The sequence below is a fragment of the Myxine glutinosa genome, chromosome 9 (genome assembly GCF_964187855.1).
Source record: "Myxine glutinosa chromosome 9, kmMyxGlut1.1, whole genome shotgun sequence".
NCBI lineage: Eukaryota > Metazoa > Chordata > Myxini > Myxiniformes > Myxinidae > Myxine > Myxine glutinosa.
The window spans coordinates 68,338,161-68,356,453 of NC_136269.1; the positions used below are offsets into that span (position 1 = coordinate 68,338,161).

Below are 18,293 nucleotides of genomic sequence, written 5' to 3' on the forward strand. Positions count from 1 at the left end.
GAGAGGGAGAGAGAGAGAGGGGGGGAGAGAACAATTTTAACAAATTTGAATAGTCTAAGATGTGCAATAATTATGAACTCAATAACTTGGGAGATAAAGTGTGTCAGGTTGACAGGTGTGCAACGGAAGGGATCGGTATTGGTAAACTGTCATGCACCCATGTGAGATCGATAACAAAGACAGCAGACAAAATCTGGTGAGAAAAGCCAGGGTCGTCAGCTGCACAGAGTGAAATTGAGTGTTCCAAAGATTTAGAGCGGAGACAAACAAACCAGCTCAGTTAATATTAGCACATTGGCAGAATCAAATTGAAAACTCCTCTGCCATGATATACAGTAATTATTTTGAAAATAATTTATATACTGCCAAATTCCATAAATAATAAATCCTATATCAATGTTGGTTCACATTTTATTACAATACAGCAGCCAATACATTTACTCTTTACTAATAAGACCAGCCTAGCTTGCGGTAACATTACAATAAACTGCCCAAAATGTTCTAAACATTGCACTTAGCACAGTTGTAAACCCACTATTTTCAGGATGGTTTCACGACAATTATCATTATATTTTGATGACCAGTTCCAACATATTCTGCTTATTTCCATCTCTGATGCTGTGCCTCTTAAAAGATAGACCCACCTAATATGGCTTTGCAAGATGGGGCATGCGCACGCACGCACGCACACGTGGCCTGCAATATTGCCCACGGCACCCTTACAGCCCAATTTTGACCTTTATTTGATGCAAAACCCCATTCATCCCCTCAGTCTGGTGTCGACTTAGCGGTTATGGTGCCAGCTTGGGATGCTAGGATCCCGAGTTCGAATCCCAGTCGATCACTGAATTAACGCCAGGGGGGTTGACTCCGCCTGGCATCCTTCTGAGGTCAGCAAATTGAGTTGAGTACCAGCTTGCTGGGATGAATGATCCCGGTGTGTACCCTGATTTAGAATAGGTACACTGTATCCCTGCGCATCGTAAAAGGCGACGAAGGATTGGCGTCAGGAAGGGCATCCGGCCATAAAAACATTGCCTCAAAAAGGGAACCATGATTGTCATGGGTCCCGCAAGGCTAACCCCCGCTCTCGCAGGGAAAAATGGCCTTAAAATGATCATTCATTCATATTCATTCATTCATAATGGTTGTTAGTATTGTTTAATACTCACCTAAGGGAAATTTGGAGAAAATTGGATGTACTTGCACATGGCAGTAAACAAGCTAAGAGTCGCTGGTCGGCACACCTACCAGAAATATTATAACCAGTTATCCAGTTCCGTCAAACCATGACCGACTTATGGTGACATTCGTGATCAGATGTCTCCAAAAATCCCTATCGTGCACTACTTTCCGAAGCCCTGGCAGAGACAGTTTGGTTGCAGCTTTTACCCGACCCATCAAGCACACACAGAGTCTGCATCCTCATCTTCTTCCCTCAACCATAACCAGCATGGGTGACTTCTCCAGACTTTCATTTTCCGCATGCATGTGTTCTACCAACCAATGACAGTTTCAGTTTTAGCATCAGTGCCTCTAATGTACATGGTTGTCTAATTTTTTTTCAAGCACTGATGAATGTATTTTTTCAGTCCATGGAATTTTTTACATTAGTCTCCAACACCGCTCTAGCAGGGAAAATGGCCTTAAAATGCCTGTTGTTGTTGTTGTTGTTGTCTCCACCACCACATTTCAAAACTGTCAACCTTCTTCCATTTTTTTTTTTTACTGTCCATGACTCACATCCGTACATTGCAACTGGAAAAACCAGAGCATTCTCAAACCTCCTCTTGTTACTTCCGCCATCGAAGGTGGAGAGAAGTTATGTTTTCACTCCTGTTTGTCTGTCTGTTTGTTTGTTTGTTTCTGTTTTTGCCCGACTGCAAGCAGGATATCTCAAAAAGTTATGAACAGTTTTTCAGATGAAACAAAACTTGGTGGATGGGTTGGGTAGGTGACAAAAACAAACCGATTAGATTTTGGTTAAGGTCTGGATGGAAATCTGGCCCATCAGTGGGATGCAAAACGTGAATTGTTCAGCCTGGTGGAGGTATGCACTCCACCGTGTGCCGTTCTAGGTTTGTATTGTCATATTTGTCAATCCTGACATTGCTTTTCTTCCCAATGCTAATCTATTAATTTCTCCTCCACATTATCCACTCGCTTCAACTCGGGAAGATTAAACTTTCCATGTGATAGTCTTCCAATCTGAACACCTTGATCTTAATGACAAGATTTTAATCTTTTTTTATGCCTCTGTCGACAAAGTCGCCGGAGGCATTATATTTTCAGGTTGTCCGTCCAGCTGTCTGTCCGTGAAAGGTTTTCGTTACCGTGATAACTTGAGAACGGCTGAAGGGATCTTAGTCAAACTTGGTGCAGGTATGTATAATGAGGTAAAGATGAACCGATTAGATTTTGGCGTCACGAGGTCAAAGGCCAAAGGTCAGAGGTCATGCTAGGTAAAAATCCTGTTACCGCGATAACTTGTGAACCAGTGATGGGATTCTTACCAAATTTGGTACAGTTATGTAGAATGATGTAAAGATGAACTGATTAGATTTTGGGGTCAAGGTCAAAGGTCAAACTCTAATATGTCTAGAACTTGAGAACTGCTAAAGGGATTTAGATTAAAACTTGGTACAGGTATGTATAATGATGTAAAGATTAAAACTGATTAGAATTTGGGGCCAAGAGGTCAAAGATCAAAGTCTGTAATATCTCTATAACTTGAGAACAGCTGAAGTGATCCAATTCAAACTTGGTGTAGATGTGTATAATGATTTAAAGATTAACTGATTGGATGTTGGGGGTCCCGAGGTCAAATGCCAAAGGTCAGAGGTCAGAGGTCATGCCAGGTAAAAATGTGATAACTTGGGAACAGTTGAATGGATGTAAATCAAACTTGGTACAAGTATTATAATGATGTAATAATGTGGGTGGAGGCATATCTGTCGACGTCGTGACGTTGAAGAGTGCCATTCTAGTTTTGAGTTAAATAAAGACAACCTTTTTCACTTTCCTTATTCACTGTCTGCAGTGAGAACGGCTAAAGGGATTTGTTTCATCAAGTCCTCTTTACCTTCTGCCAGAGTAGCATCACCAGCATACCTTACATCTTCAAATCCTGACTCCTACCTCCATGTCATGAAAGTTAGATTTTTTGTCAAACTTATTATAACCACACATTATTCAGTCAATTCCATCCAATTATATCACCTGGTGTAGGCCTAATGGTTAGGGTGGCGGGCTTGGGATCCTAAGGTCCTGAGTTTGAATCCCGTTGAATTAACGCCAGGTGGGATTGACTCAGCCTGTCATCCTTCCGAGGTCAGCAAAATGAGTACCAGATAACTGGTTATAGAGAGGCATTGCATCAGCGGCAGACACACCGACAGAAAAATGATGCAACCAGCAGCCGGGTGGCTGCACACGAACGACCCACCATCCAATTATAATGGCATAATAATAAAAATAATTACTAGCAGAAGCCCGTGGTAAAAATATTGTTGATGTGGATTTTCAGAACTCAAGAAGAAACTGGCAACATGTGATCAGGTTGCTTTAAGCAAGGTGAGAAAATGTAACACCGCAAGACCTTTGGCTACTACCCCTGCACAGTCATCTTTCAGAAGCCTCATACTGGATTTTGTCTGTGGACCTCACCTCACAAATAACCTTTACCATCTTGAGGTTTTTTTGGACAATGGAGGGATAATGAGAAGCAACTATCACGGTTTGTCGTCACTTCCGTGGTTTATGCAGTCACTGTGACGGCATTTCTGGTGTTCAGCTTGTCCAGTCGTCACATTTGCATCATTCCTCACTTCCAGCCTGTTAAATCGGTGTGGTTCCAGCATCTGGTTTGTCCAGTTGCTGCCTCGGCATCGTCCGAACAGCGTTTGGCTCGTCAGGCCATCACTTTGGCGTCCTCATCTGTCCAGTCATCACACTGGCATCATCCCTGTGTTCAGCTGTCCAGTTATTCAACTAATACAATCTCAGTGTCCATGCGTCAAATTGATATCACAGACACATCTTGTGGCAATCTTGACGCTTCTAGTTGTACACCGCACCTTACCTATGCCATCTCCAGGCACTGCATAACGTCATTGCCGGGCACCGAAGGGGGCTCGGCAGTGACGCACGCTGAAAGGGAGTACTCAGTTTTCACTGTGGTTGTTTTCTTGCTGTTTATTTGTCCGGGCGATATCTCAGCCATCCTTTGAGCTAGGAAGCTGAAATTTCGGCACATTAGTGAGCAAGTACTTTGTCAAAAACGGTATTTATTTTTTTGATTAATCAATTAATTGATGAGTTATTTAATTATTAGCGATTAATTAAGTACTTATACATTTACTTTCTCTTCTGACCATTATCTCAGGCACCTTTTGAGTTAGGAAGCTGATATTGGAACATGCCAATGACCAAGTGATTTGGCTGCAAAGGCTATTTTTGATTTATTGATTAATCAATTAATTAATTAATCGATTAATTATTTAATTATTCGATTAATGACTAAATTTTTTTTTTTTTTTTTAAGTTACAAATTCTGATGAAATGGTGGTGGTTTGTGTATTCTATTAGCCAATTGATTAACTATTTAATTTTTTTATGATTATTATTTATTTATTTTCATTATTAATCATTTATTTATTTTCTTTCTCATCTGGGCAATATCTCAGGACCTTTTGACCTAGGAAGCTAATATTTGGACATGACAGTGACCAGGTGATGTGGCCATAAAGGATATTTTTGATTTATTGATTAATCATTTCATTGATTAATTATTTATTGATTAATCAATTAATTTTTTATTAATGACTTATTTAATTACATTTTTAAAATACATCTTCGGATGAAGCACTAGTGGTTTAGTTATGCTATTAGCCAATTGATTAAGAAAATATTTTATGATAACCTTTTATCGATTTTAATTATGCAATTAATCAATCAATTATTGTACACCTCTCCCTCCCAATGCACTCTCTCTGAGCTGCACTGCGGTATTGCTGGGCGCCAAAGGCGCCCTGGCAATGCCGCGCTGTGGGATATTTAATTATTTGGCATGGGGGCGGTGTACTTTGAATGTATCTTTACTTGTTTAATGATGTTTTAAATAAGTGGTGTAATCTATTTTTTTTTTATTCCTACATTGTAGTATAAGTAAATGCATCCAAATTGAATTATTGATTTAATTCTTAATTTTAGTTTAATTTGTTTTTGGAGTGCGCCTGACTGGCTGCTCCCATCACCTCAGCTTCTTTATATTTGATTTTATGTAAAGCGTAGAGATATTTTATCAAATGTTATATGTGCTATATTAAAGATCTAATTTTACTCTTATTATTATTATTATTATGTGGATTTCATATGCTAGCTGCAAAGTGTTAATCATCGTTGAAATCAATGTCACATGACTGTGTTGGTCAAGTTTAAACTCACCAAGATGTGCAACACCATTTACAGGGCTAAGGCAACAAAATGCGAGATAATCTCTATTTTAGGGAGGTTGGAGAAAGGCTTTGTCAATACAAAAGTAAACATATATTCTGTGGGATTTCAAAGCACAACTTTTGAATAAACATTCAAAAGCAAAACCTTTCAGGGTTCCTAGCAACATTGCCAAATGTGCTTAAAAAGCTGATGTATGCACAGATTCTTAAGACAGCCTTGCCATAGTAATAAGAAACAAAAGGTGCCATGTGCTTGCCTCCTTTCCGCACGCTCTCTCTTCTTTAGCAGAGCATCCAGCTTGGTGAGCTCGTCCTGTAGTCGCTCACAGAGCTTTTGCTATGAGATGCGATTGAAACGAAAGGAATGAGGGAAGAAGGTGGGGTGGTGGGTTATAAATGCATATTCAGGAATGTATTTGGGCCATATTAAAAAAAAAAACAAAAAAAAAACACCTTTAGAGGCCATTTTTCCCCGCAAGCAGGGGTTGGCCTTTTTCGGGGACCGTGGTTGTTGTTGTTTTTTGGTCCCCTTTTTGAAGCAATGTTTTACGGCCGGATGCCCTTCCTGCCACCAACCCTTTTTGTCGCCTTTTTACGACAAACAGGGAATTACCAGTGAACTGGTACTCAATTTGCCGACCTCGGAAGAATGACAGGCTGAGTCAACCCCCCGGTGTAGCGTGGTGCTACGCACGCAACTTGTTTGCCAAAGAAGGTAAGCCACAACGCGTAGGATCAAAAGAGTCTTTATTGTAAAGCTCAAACTGTAGCACTGACTCGCTCGGGGCTGCGAGTCCTGTGTATATCCCGAGGCCACGCCTACCCCTTGGTCGTGGCCGACACCCCATTGGTGCGCGGAATGATGTCACCGTGCCAGCAAGCCATCGGGCACCACACGTGCCCCCCCAGAATTCCCGCGCACCTGAAGGGTCAGTTTGCGGGGCAAACAGATGACCCGGCGGAAGCGCCCTCTGGCGGCTGGTGGCGTTTGGGATGCCGGGATGCCATCTGGGATGCCTCTAGCGGCATCTGGAATGGGTGCAGAACAGGGGCATCCCAGATGGCATCCCGGCATCCCAAACGCCGCCAGCCGCCAGGGGGCGCTTAGGCCTGGTCATATGCAAGCAAAAATCGATGCAGACACAAGGGATACTCAAAACAGGAAGGACAAGTGTGGTTCGATAATGACAAATAGGGTGGTAAAACAAACCCCACAATGAGTGGCAGAAAATATAAATACAAAGCAACAGTGACATATTTACATGTTGGCATGGTGGGCAGAACCATTCTCCATCTGGGATAAGCATTAGAGCCGGGTGCAGACATGCTGTGTGGTAACCGCTGTCACAAGTATCACACAGCAGGATCTATGGAGAGAAAGCAAGAAGAAATGTTACTCAACTAATATAACTAGCAACGGTACCCGCCCTATGGGCGGGGCTTCAATTGGGAAGCCCAAATGAAAAGGCAAAATATCACAAATTGAAGGCTTTTTTATTTTATTTTTTAAAAACGATTCACATAAACATCCTTTTAGTAAGGGCATTTTATGAGATATTTCACAAATCTGTTAACTAAATTGTTACCAAAAAATTTCTTCACCAATATGTTTGTAAAGGTGTGTAATAACATGTGTTAAAATGTTGAAGTTCAACTCCCGTGGGAAACCCAGAAAAAAAGCTGTTGAATTCGGGTACCGAAAAATTATTTTCGAGAATTTTTTTTTTTTTTTTTAATCGGCCCTTAAGTAACTTATGAGGGGTCAAATAAGGGTTTTTCATGATTCTGAGTTGATTGTTAACATTTATATTTTCACTTTTACCTTTACACACAAAGTAGCTTTTATTTCACATACATATATAATACTCAAGAGTTATTTCTCATTCACAATGTCAGAAGTTTCAACAGTCATTGTCTATGTCTTCTTCAGACTCAACAACATCATGACTGCAGTTTCTGCATGTAATGCCATTACAGACTCCACAGGCCGAGATGCACGTGACCCCATTCTTCTTGCAGCTGCATCGCCGGTTGCTGCAATCTCCATGACAATTACAGCTCGTGAACTGCAATAGCTCCTCAGGAGCCGTGGGGTCCAGTGTTGGAACTGGCTCATACCCATGCACACCTATTGTCCATCCATAGTCACTGGGGTTCAGAGACATGCTCTGTAGAAGATTTGCCTGCTTTATTATATTCACAGCCTTCAGCCAAATCGGAAGATCAAAGGCCACTATAGCGACCTCAGCGCGCCGTATGCACTCTTTCAGAGTGGTGAAGATGGTGTTGAGGTCATTAGGGTCTCCTTCAATAACTGGGAGGAACTCGATCTGTGTGCTCTGCTTTGCATCATTAGCATGGATTCTCTTCATCCAGCCATTCCAGTTGGAGTGTGGGAACTCAGGATCGTTGGCTTTGATCACCCACCCCGCTGCCCAGAGTGTGTCACCTGGAGTGAGGAGTGGCTGATCATGAGCCAGAGAGGAGGAAAGCTCAGCGAGGGGGAGAAACATGATCGCGTTCGTTCCTATCTGTTTCCTGTTCGTAAATGGAATAATCTTTACTTCAGTTCCTCTCAGGATCTTAGCTTTGTCGAGTGCCTTCAACTTCACCCGGGGGAAAGCTGCTGTTGTCTGTGGATCTGGCAAAGGTGGTGCCGGAGAGGTGACTTCGATCCAACCCATTGAGTGAAAGGGAGTGTTTCCGTGAATAGAGACAATGTTTAAATCTATATTGTCTCCAACAAACTGAGTGACTGCATTGTTTGTTTCCCCAACCTCCATAAAGACCACCTGATCATTACTTGACAATTCACTTTCACTGGCTGGCACTTTGGCTGTCATCACTGATTGATCCTCAAGCGCAGCATCAACCGCAACCTCATCATTGATCTGTTCATCGGTTTCCTCCACAATGGTGTCAAGAGTGCCAGAAGTATCTGGAACATCATCTCCACTCCTACTATTAAGGAAGCAGTATTTGTAGTTTTGTGTCTCCGTGTAAGACTCAGTGTATCCCAGCCGGTGGAACTTGTTGAGCATCCATTTTGACCCAAATCTATGATCAAGTTGTATGGCAAGCCCCATTTGGTGTGGCAATACTCCAGACCGAGGTCGACAGGCCTTAATAAAATTCTGCCCCCAAACGGCAACTCTTTCGTCTGTCTTGACAATCGGTCTCAAGAACATCTGAAGGCTTACAAGAACAAGTGTCAGCTGACTATCGATGTCAGTCATACTGTGTGTGGTGGGGTATGACTTTGGACCTAAATCAATCAAGGCAATATCATTGGATATGAACTTGAGTGCCGTCTTTATGATCTGAGTCTTCTCATCTCCATGGTCAAGATTAGCATGATGCTCTCGCAGAATATTGTCGGTGCCATCTTTGAGACAGAGTACATCTGCCCTTCTTTCCTGTGTTGTGAAATACAAGGTGTCTTCGTATTTCTCTAGAAGTTTTATCTTTAGCCAATGCTTTGAATAAGAAAGGCTCTTCTCTGGTGACTGATCAAACTCCTGCAGCTTTTCATGGACTTGGTCCATGTTCATTACCCCATGCTCTAATTCTGAGTCTAACCATTCGCAGAATTCAATAAAAACTGCCTCTCGCTCCTCATCAATACTCCTCTGTCCTCTCTTCCTTTTTCCTTCCTCATCAGTCTTGGACAAACTGTCACCTCTCGCAAACATAAGTTTGCATCGCAAATGGTACAGTGTTTCTTCTGCTACCAAGTCGTTGATCCCTTCCAGGCATCCAGTGACTTCAGTGCCCCAGTCATCCCCGCGACTCCATGCTGTCTTCAGCAAGCTTGCCTTCAGTGTATCTGCAGTCAAATTATCTGGCACTCTGTATTTCTTTCTAGCTTGTGCTGGATTATTTTTGTAGAGCTGGGCTGGTTGGTTGCAAAGAATGCATACATCCTTATACAGGAGGTCAACTGACTGTGATCTTCTAGAACTGCAGCCAGTTGATGAACTGAACTCACAAGTAGTGCGTCTTCTCTTCAACTTTGATGACTCTTTCTCTGCCTTTGATGCTTGAGCTGACTTCTTGGTGGTTGCAACAAAGTTGTTGTGCAGATCATTTTTACACTTCTGGTGGTACCTCAGTTTTCCTTCCTTTTGAGCCTCCTTCATACGTTCCACAACAGTAACATTTTCGACAGTTTCTGCTTGTTTCAATAAAGTTGAGTATCCCTTTGGAGTTGCCTGTAAGAGCCTTTCAGCTGGTGTATCCGAGCATGCACAGATGAAGCAATTGAGCACAGGTGGAGTAACGTCTTCATCCATATTGCTAGACTCCATGTCCTGCAAAGTAGAAAATGAGATATATTTAGAAATTATTTTTCCACAAAGGAGTGTCTGTGGTGAAATATAAATGTTAACAATCAACTCAGAATCATGAAAAACCCTTATTTGACCCCTCATAAGTTACTTAAGGGCCGATTAAAAAAAAAAAAATTTCTCGAAAATAATTTTTCGGTACCCGAATTCAACAGCTTTTTTTCTGGGTTTCCCATGGGAGTTGACCTTCAACATTTTAACACATGTTATTACACACCTTTACAAACATATTGGTGAAGAAATTTTTTGGTAACAATTTAGTTAACAGATTTTCATATGTTTCCCTTACTATTTGAATCATATCACACACAAATCATCAAAATCTAAACAGTGCATGGTGCCCATTTTGAAAAATGATTGAAGCAAGACGGAAGCGGCCGCTGCACATCTTTCTCAGTCGCACGTTTATGTGTGAAGAGTGCGCGCCGAATCTGTAACACGGAAGCGGCCGCTTCACCTGTTTCTCAGTCACTTTGCACACGCTGCCATGTTACTTCTGAGCCGCACGTTTATGTAGGAAGAGCTCGTCAGGAGTCAATCTACTCTCTCCTGGTACGTAGAATTTCAACAAAAGCCACATCACTGTTCATATCGGTAAATATTATTCCATCGTGTTTGGAAAAACTGGAAAACTTTGAAAAATAATATAGCCCATTTTACTCCGAGGGGTCCCAAGAATACCCACCCAAAATATCGTTGCGATCGGTTGAGCCGTTTTTGCGGTACCTTCGAACGGATGGACGGACATTTGGTGAATTATAGTAAGAATACCAGGCAGCAATTAACCCTCGGACGTACTAGCCCTGCAAATTCCAGGTCGACTCACCAATTCAGGATGATTTGAAAGGTTACACTTCTTGCAAGGGTCATCTTCAATTGGTGGTTGCTCTTCTTTTTCTGCCTCTTCCTCCCCCAATCCATCTTTTGCCTTCAAGCTTTCACCATCTTTTTCATCACTTTCCGCTTCATCAACTTCTTCATTGTCCTCGTCCTCCTCCTCTTGTTCTTCTTGTTCTTCTTCTTCATGTTCATCTTCCTTTTCAGCCTCATCTTCTCTTTCTTCACTCTCGTGATAAAAGTCATCCTCATCCTCTTCCTCTTCATCACTGCCACTATCGCTCCAAAAGTCTCGCTTTCGTCTCCAGCGACTCTTACCGGAATTGTATTTTCGTTTCTTACCCCAACTTTTCTGTGGTTACATGGCAATGGCCAAGGTTGGGGTGGGGAAGGGGTGGAGATACATAAGTAAATAAACAAACAGGCAGAGAACAGCTGATGCTCAAGAGATGCTATTTGTAATAGGAAAGTGGAAAGAGGGTAGGTAGATTAACAGATTCGCATATTTTCAACTACACAAGGCATTAATCAGGAATGTTTGGCATTTTTGCAAGTAAAAAAAAATAAATTTAAGCACAGACCAAAAACAACAACATACAGCAATAATGAGAACTCACCTTCTGTGCTTTGGCTGGTCGCTTACAAACCTTCTTCACAAGCCTTTTCCCTTCAGATAGACTTTCATGCACATCTCCAGGAGTGCTGCGCTTCCTTCGTTGAGACTGCTGTGCCGCCGCTGCGGCCTTTTCTGTCGGCCTTGCTGTGCGTGTCGAACGACGGAGATTCCATCTCAATCCAACACGAATTCCATCAAAATCTTCCTTCCCCTCCACTGATACAGCTTGAGAGGTTGCCAACTTCTTTTGCTTGCCTTCATTCAACAATTCCCCTGCAGTGTCAACCAATTTCTCACAATTCTCTCTCAATTGTTTCTCATGGTCAGTATCATTTTGTTTCCTCTTTTTGGAACCATTATCAAGAATGTTTTCATGCAAAGTTTCATCTCTCATCTCTAATGGGAGGCTGTCATTATTCTCCTTTTCCTTTGGCATTGTCAGCGAGTGTTCTCTCTCTTCATTCCTATTTCTTTCCTCCATCATACTCTCAGCCAGATGGCTCTCTTCATTTTTAATACTTCCACCTTCATCAATGCCACTGTGATCGTCAGCTTTGCTTTCCACAAATGTTGCTTCCTCAGACTTCTGCTTGCTTGCTTTCACTTCAGTTTTGTCTTCATCCTTATCAACTACTGAACACTTTTCCATCACATGGCGTATAATACATTTTGGAGTACTATTTCCACCTTTCATCCCCTCTGTAACGATCATAAAATGTTTTTCTGCTTCATTCCCCTTGGTGCATTTTTCAAGTCCTTGTTCTTCTTCACTATGCGTCACTGACCTTTTCTCAACATCACCTGCAGAACACGAGACGTTATTTACATCATCTCGATGCTCATCACATGCTTCATCAACAACCTTCCTCCCTGGCTGAACATCACCGTCAATCACCTTCTCTGCTTTTCCCTCTTTGCTCCCGAGCACTCTTTCAGTTTCACTCAGAAAGTCTTCACCATCTTTCGTTCCTTCAAAGCATTTATTTTGAGCAATCTTTACCTTGTTCATAATTTTGGCTTTTCCCACAATTGCCAACTCTTTGTTTGACCCTTGTTTCTCAATTTTGCCTTGATCCTTTTGCAGAACTCTTCGTTCTTCTGCTCCCAATATTTTCCCCCTTTCCTTGCCAGTCTCTGAATGATCCCACCTAACTATCTGCTCTTGGACCTTTCCCACTTTATTTTCAACTCTCACTCCCATCATCACCTTTCCTTCAGCATTACCTTCCATATCTGTTTGTAAGACTTCTTCTTGTTGCCTTGAAATACAGTCCTCCACCTTCTTTGGAGAGCAAGATGCATCTCCACTCAAGTTATTTTCTTTTATCAACTTATTTTCAAGCTTGCTCTGTTGAAAGCTGTCAGAGAAAGTTATTTCTTCCAACGCCTCTTTTTGTTGAATCCTCGCAAGATTTACACTATTCTTTATCTCAGCCTCAATACCAACACCTTCCCTTTGATCCTTCAATTCAATCCTACAGCACAAGTTGCCTACTTTTCTACCATACTTTGGTTTTCCTGTTTTCTCAACAAGCAGCACATTTTTGCATCCATCACTATCTTCACTACCTCTCTCTGTGTCAAGACAGCAATCATCTTTTTTGCTTTTCTCCTCAAGTCCCCTTTCTCCAAGGATTTCCTTTTCATCCATACCTGTTTTGCAAGCAGCACTATGACCTTTGAGCACATCTTCAGCAACTGAAGCTTTTCTTTTAACTCCTTTTGGAGGAAGCACTTTTTCTGTTCCCATCTGCAATCTATCATACTTCAATGTCAAATCATACGCTACCTGCTCACTCTCCTTCATTACCTGTTTTTCCAAATCAGGTGACACTACGATAGGCTGGTCATCAGTAGAAGAGGATTTAGGATCAGACACCATTGCTTGGTTTTCAGCACTTTGATTATCTAACTCTTTAACAATTCTGTGGCCTCTCTCATGTGTCACAGCCTCACCACCATTTGTGAGTCCTGTGATTACCTGCTGAGCAGGAACTGCTTCCAAACATCCTGCTTCAGGAGTAACCGAGTAGCCATTAGCCTGCCAGTCTAGTCCAATATGTTTTTCATCTACAACGTTTTGCCCAATATCAAGTTCTCCACAGTTATTTCCTCCATTGCTCCAACGCAGTACTGTTGACCGCATTTTGTCGACCTCAAGTTCCTTTCCGTTGCTTTGTGTCTTCTCACTTATTTTTGATTCAGGATGTCCATTACCTACTGGAAGAGTCTTTTTGGGGAATGCCACATTCATTTCGCCATCTCTCCGTAAAACTTCAGAGTTAAGCCGACTTTTCTGTCCTTTCAGATCTTTTTCCAGCTTCTCCACATCATTTTCTCGAGTTGAGACCTCAAAGTCCTTCACGGGATCCTTTACTCCCACCTTCCTCTCCATACTGTCCAAATAAACCTTCGCTTCGAGTTCTTTAATCTCACTTTTTAAGCTAAGTGAAACTGCAGTGTGGACATCTGGGGCTGACAACCTTCCAAATGGTGGTTCCCTCTCACCCGCACATTCACCTTCCTTTCCTGTTACACTCTCCTTTGCAAGCTCCAAAGCACATCCTTCAAGTGCAACATTGTTCCCACAAGCTAATACTCCACCAGGTTTTTCACACCTCATATCAGACTTAGAAATGCAAGTCTCCTTTGCAATGGAAGCTTTGTCCCTGCTTAAAATGGTAGCATCTAACAATGGAAGCCTATACTCCTGTTCTGCAACAGTTGTCAAATTTCCATACTGGTTGGCAGTGTCATTTTGAAGAACTGCAGCAGAAATAGAATAGACTTCATTTCCCAATGTTGCCTTTTCTACTCCATCACGAGGCTCCGCACAGCTGGCAGAAGGTAAAGATGGCATAGAACTCCATGGCATGCATTTCAAGTCTCGTTTCTTCATGGGTAATTTGGCCTGTTTAGCAGCATGTGTAGAAAGGCAACCACCTGATGCACTTTCCACTACCCCACTACGCTCCAAATTCTTTCCGTCCTCTTCAATACATGAAAGTGGTGGTGGCAAGGTTTTTTCCAAAAAAGCCATAGATGAAATAGACTTCACTTCTACCTTCACGGAAATGTCCGTTACTGAAGGTGCCGAGCTGCTGTCAATTTCCAAACTGACTGGCAAGATAACTTTTACCTTCTTTTCTTCACTTTTGAACTTCATATCCTCATTTTTATCAGATTCTTTCTTAATTTCAATGTCACAAATTCCTTCAACTTTTTTCACTTCCTCCTCTTCTTCTTTCTTACTCTTCTTGCTATTATCCTCCTTTTTAGGTTCTTGGACCTGCTGGGGAATATCTGGAACAACATATATGCCAGATGAATTTCAAGACTCTTAATCATGACATTGGCTAGAAAGTAATCATCATTACCAAGTTCACTCACTAGGTGATCAGCTCTTAAATGATCATTGAATGATCGTCAAAACAATCATTTTGAAACACTATAATGAAAAAAATTATAAAGCACCAATAAGCAACATAGGGCAATAATGGTGGAATACAGACATGAATAAACATGGAAATTGGGGAATAATAGAAATTTTATTTCTACAATGAATGAATGAATGAATTATCGCTTTAAGGCCATTTTTCCCCGCTGAAGCGGGGGTTAGCCTTGCGGGCCCCATGACAATCATGGTTCCCTGTTTGAGGCAGTTTTTATGGCCGGATGCCCTTCCTAACGCCAACCCTTCGTCACCTCTTACGATGCCTATTCTAAATATGGTGTACCTATTCTAAATCGGGGTACACACCGGGATCATTTCTACTCATACTTCAGGATATTTACTTCGGGATATTCTACTCATACTTCGGGGACATCAGGGTACACACCGGGATGTCATACTTCGGGATATTTCTACAATATAAATTATATAAAGAAATTTATACAAATACAAATAAAGAAATTTTAAATCAGTTATATAATAAAGAAATTTATATAAATACACAAAATAACAAATAAATAATTAAAAAAGAAATAAATACATTTATGTAAATAACAGAAACGTTTGCTTGTAAATATAGGAGACAGGTTGAGTGAGAAAATGTATCAGGAAGGTGTGGAGACTGCAATTGGGTTTTTTGTTTTTTTTGTATACAAGATCGAGGCTCGTGAAAGAGCGAACATTAATCACACAGAAAGACAAACCGACACATAAAACATATAACATCGGGAGTGGTAGAAGACAAGATGGGGAGAGAGGGGGAAGGACACAAACACAACATTTGAGAGCAGGGACCGAGAGACATGGAGACATCGAGAGATCTGAGAGAGGGCGAGGGCTTTGGGGGGGGGGGGGGGGCATGGGAAGGGGGCGGTGGGAGAGGTATAAAACATATGGACACTGCCAGGACTTCCAGGAAAGAAGTTGGAATTTCAAACAAGGTGGATCTGGGGTGAATTAGCGGGGGTAGAAAAGATCAAGGTTTTGGATGGGGGAAGATAAGAGATGGTGGTGAACAGCTGTTTTAAAGACCTGGAGGGAGGAGTGGGATTGAAGGGAGTGAGGGAGTTTGTTCCAGAGGCGGGAGAAAAGAGGAATGAAAGAGTGAAGGTGAGCAGAGAGCCGAGATTTCGGCAGTTTAACCATCAGAGTTTAACCATCAGGTGGTGAGCAATCTTGAATAACTGGAAAGAAGAAGATTGGACAGGACTGGAACTTCACCAAAATCACAGGGAACACATTCCATAGATGTGAGAAAAGGGAACAACAATGTGGAGAAGAACAACGAGATTTAATGATTCGGAGGAAGATCAGAACACACCGATCATAATTCAAAGAGAATAAGGGGGAAAAGTGGGATGGGGAGGTGGACAGAGAATTTGAAACTTTTTGATAATTCTTGAACCACAAACATTATTGACTGTACAGCTTTTCAAGAATCATCTGAATGAATGAATGAATGAATGATGGTTTTAAGGCCATTTTCCCCCGCTAGCCTTGCGGGCCCCATGTTAATCATGGTTCCCTGTTTGAGGCAATGTTTTTATTGCCGGATGCCCTTCCTGACGAAAACCCTTAGTCGCCTCTTACGATGCGCAGGGATATGGTGTACCTATTCTAAATCTGGGTACACACCGGGACGATTCATCCCAGCACGCTGGTACTCAAATTTGCCGACCTCATAAGGATGACAGGCTGAGTCAACACTCCCCCCTCCCCCGGCATTAATTCAGCGATCGACCGGGATTCAAACTCAGGATCCTAGGATCCAAAGCCTGCGCCATAACTGCTAAGGCAACACCAGGCTATATTTTCAAGAGTTATCTAATAGTACAATATCAATTGTATCATCAAGTTTTCATCAATAAGGAATACAAATAACTCAAAAAGTTAAAAGACCTCATGCAAAACTACGACACTCGGTATAGAGCGCATACCTCCGTCAGGCTGAAAAGTCTATGTTTGGTATTTTACCAATAGGCCAGATCTGGATTCCAGAGCAAAGACGTTACGAATAACATGAAAGAGAAGACTGTCATTACCCATTGCACTGTCATCTCCTCCCGAAGATGGATCTGGACCTGAACCAAAATCGAATTGGCTCATTCTCATCACCAACCCAACTCCTCTACATAGTTTTGTCATAGCTTCTCCACAACCTTTTCAGATATTGTGCTATATTATAGTTTTTGGCCCTATCTCTCAATGGTGAAGAATCACTTAAATTCTCAGATCCAGAGATATCTCAGATCCAGACCAAAATCTAATTATTTTATCCTTGTCACACACCCAACATCTCCACCAAAATTAATCCAAATCCGTCTACAACTTTTGGAGATATCTTGTTCAGAGACAAACAAACAAACAGACAGACAGACAGACAAAGACAGGTGGCGGAGGTAAAAATAGTGTTTTCTTAAATCTTTAAAAAAAAAAAAAATCGGAACGAAATCACAATATTCTAAAATATATTCCAGAGCAAAGACGTTACGAATAACATGAAAGAGAAGACTGTCATTACCCATTGCACTGTCATCTCCTCCCGAAGATGCATCTCCGTGAGGATGTGCAGGGCTGCTGCACCGAGAGTCCACTTGCCTCGATTGAGCTCCCTCTCCTTCGTCTATGACCTCATTTCCCCCAGAACCTCCAGCTTCTTTCGAAAGCTCACAAACCTCAAGTTGAGCTCGGAGCAGCTGGAGAAGCTCAGCAAGCTGGTCTCGGCTCCTGGAGAAGATGCATGCAGCAATGATAACAGGCCACACATGAAACAATTGCTCCATACGACCGATGTTTAAACTTACAATCAACCTCGACAAAATAGAGCAGAGCTCCAATGGCAATGACCTACCATTTGCTGGCAAAATAAAAATTTAAAATACAGGAGGGAGATTAAGCAAAAAAAAAAAGGAATTGCCACCAACAGTGCGAAGAGATGCAACTCACAAAACAAAGAATTGCAAGTCTGGAACTTTTAACTTGGGCTTCTCAGGCAGAGGGGCCAGAAAAGCCAGCACCTTGAGACGAGGCGCCAGGTTGTATAATCATCTTGCTCCTCAGCATACAGACGCAGATTGAGATCACGGTCACGCTGCAGCCAGTACATAAAACCACAAGCATCGCGACCCAGTGGCTGCAACCGCATGTCATCTGCCTCCTCCTCATTCACTACGCTTTTGAAACGAATGTTGTCATCAAACTGGCACTCGCAGAGGAACTGCATACAAGGGACAAGATTAGGGTTGCACTGAATAGCACACTTTTTTTCCTTTTTTTTCCAATAGCACAATTGCCCTTTTTCAACACATGGTGACATAAAAGGTGGAACTTCATACAAAGTTGAAAGAGCAAAGGAAACCTAAAGTTCAAAACTTCCATTCAGCTTTCGAAAAACAATACAATCAGACCAAATTTTTCAACAACAGCTCCTTCAACTCTCTGCAGGACTGCTCGTTTGATTCTGCGATATTCAGCAACAGCACTACACAGGCTTAAACTAGGGTTACCATATGTCCGTCCCCCCACCCCGAACCCCCCCAGACATGCCCTCCTTTTCGGTCGTTAAATCTCCATCCGGCCAAGTTTTT

At 42.0% G+C, this 18,293-nt stretch overlaps 1 protein-coding gene across 3 annotated transcripts in view; it reads right to left on the minus strand.

Annotated features, from left to right (window-relative positions):
* Positions 1–18,293, minus strand: part of LOC137435341 (uncharacterized) — a 103,782-nt gene that overhangs the window by 33,397 nt on the left and 52,092 nt on the right. Inside the window, exons 4-9 of one of the 3 annotated variants that reach the window (XM_068129034.2) lie at positions 17,724–17,923; positions 17,228–17,433; positions 11,257–14,558; positions 10,629–10,991; positions 6,719–6,823; positions 5,714–5,793 (exon numbers count right to left, since the gene is read on the minus strand). In XM_068129034.2, coding sequence (XP_067985135.2) covers positions 5,714–5,793; positions 6,719–6,823; positions 10,629–10,991; positions 11,257–14,558; positions 17,228–17,433; positions 17,724–17,923 — 4,256 coding nt within the window. Of the gene's footprint in view, positions 1–5,713; positions 5,794–6,718; positions 6,824–10,628; positions 10,992–11,256; positions 14,559–16,748; positions 16,778–17,227; positions 17,434–17,652; positions 17,924–18,293 lie in introns of those variants that run through there. The other 2 variants (XM_068129035.2, XM_078784420.1) reach the window with 2 other exon arrangements.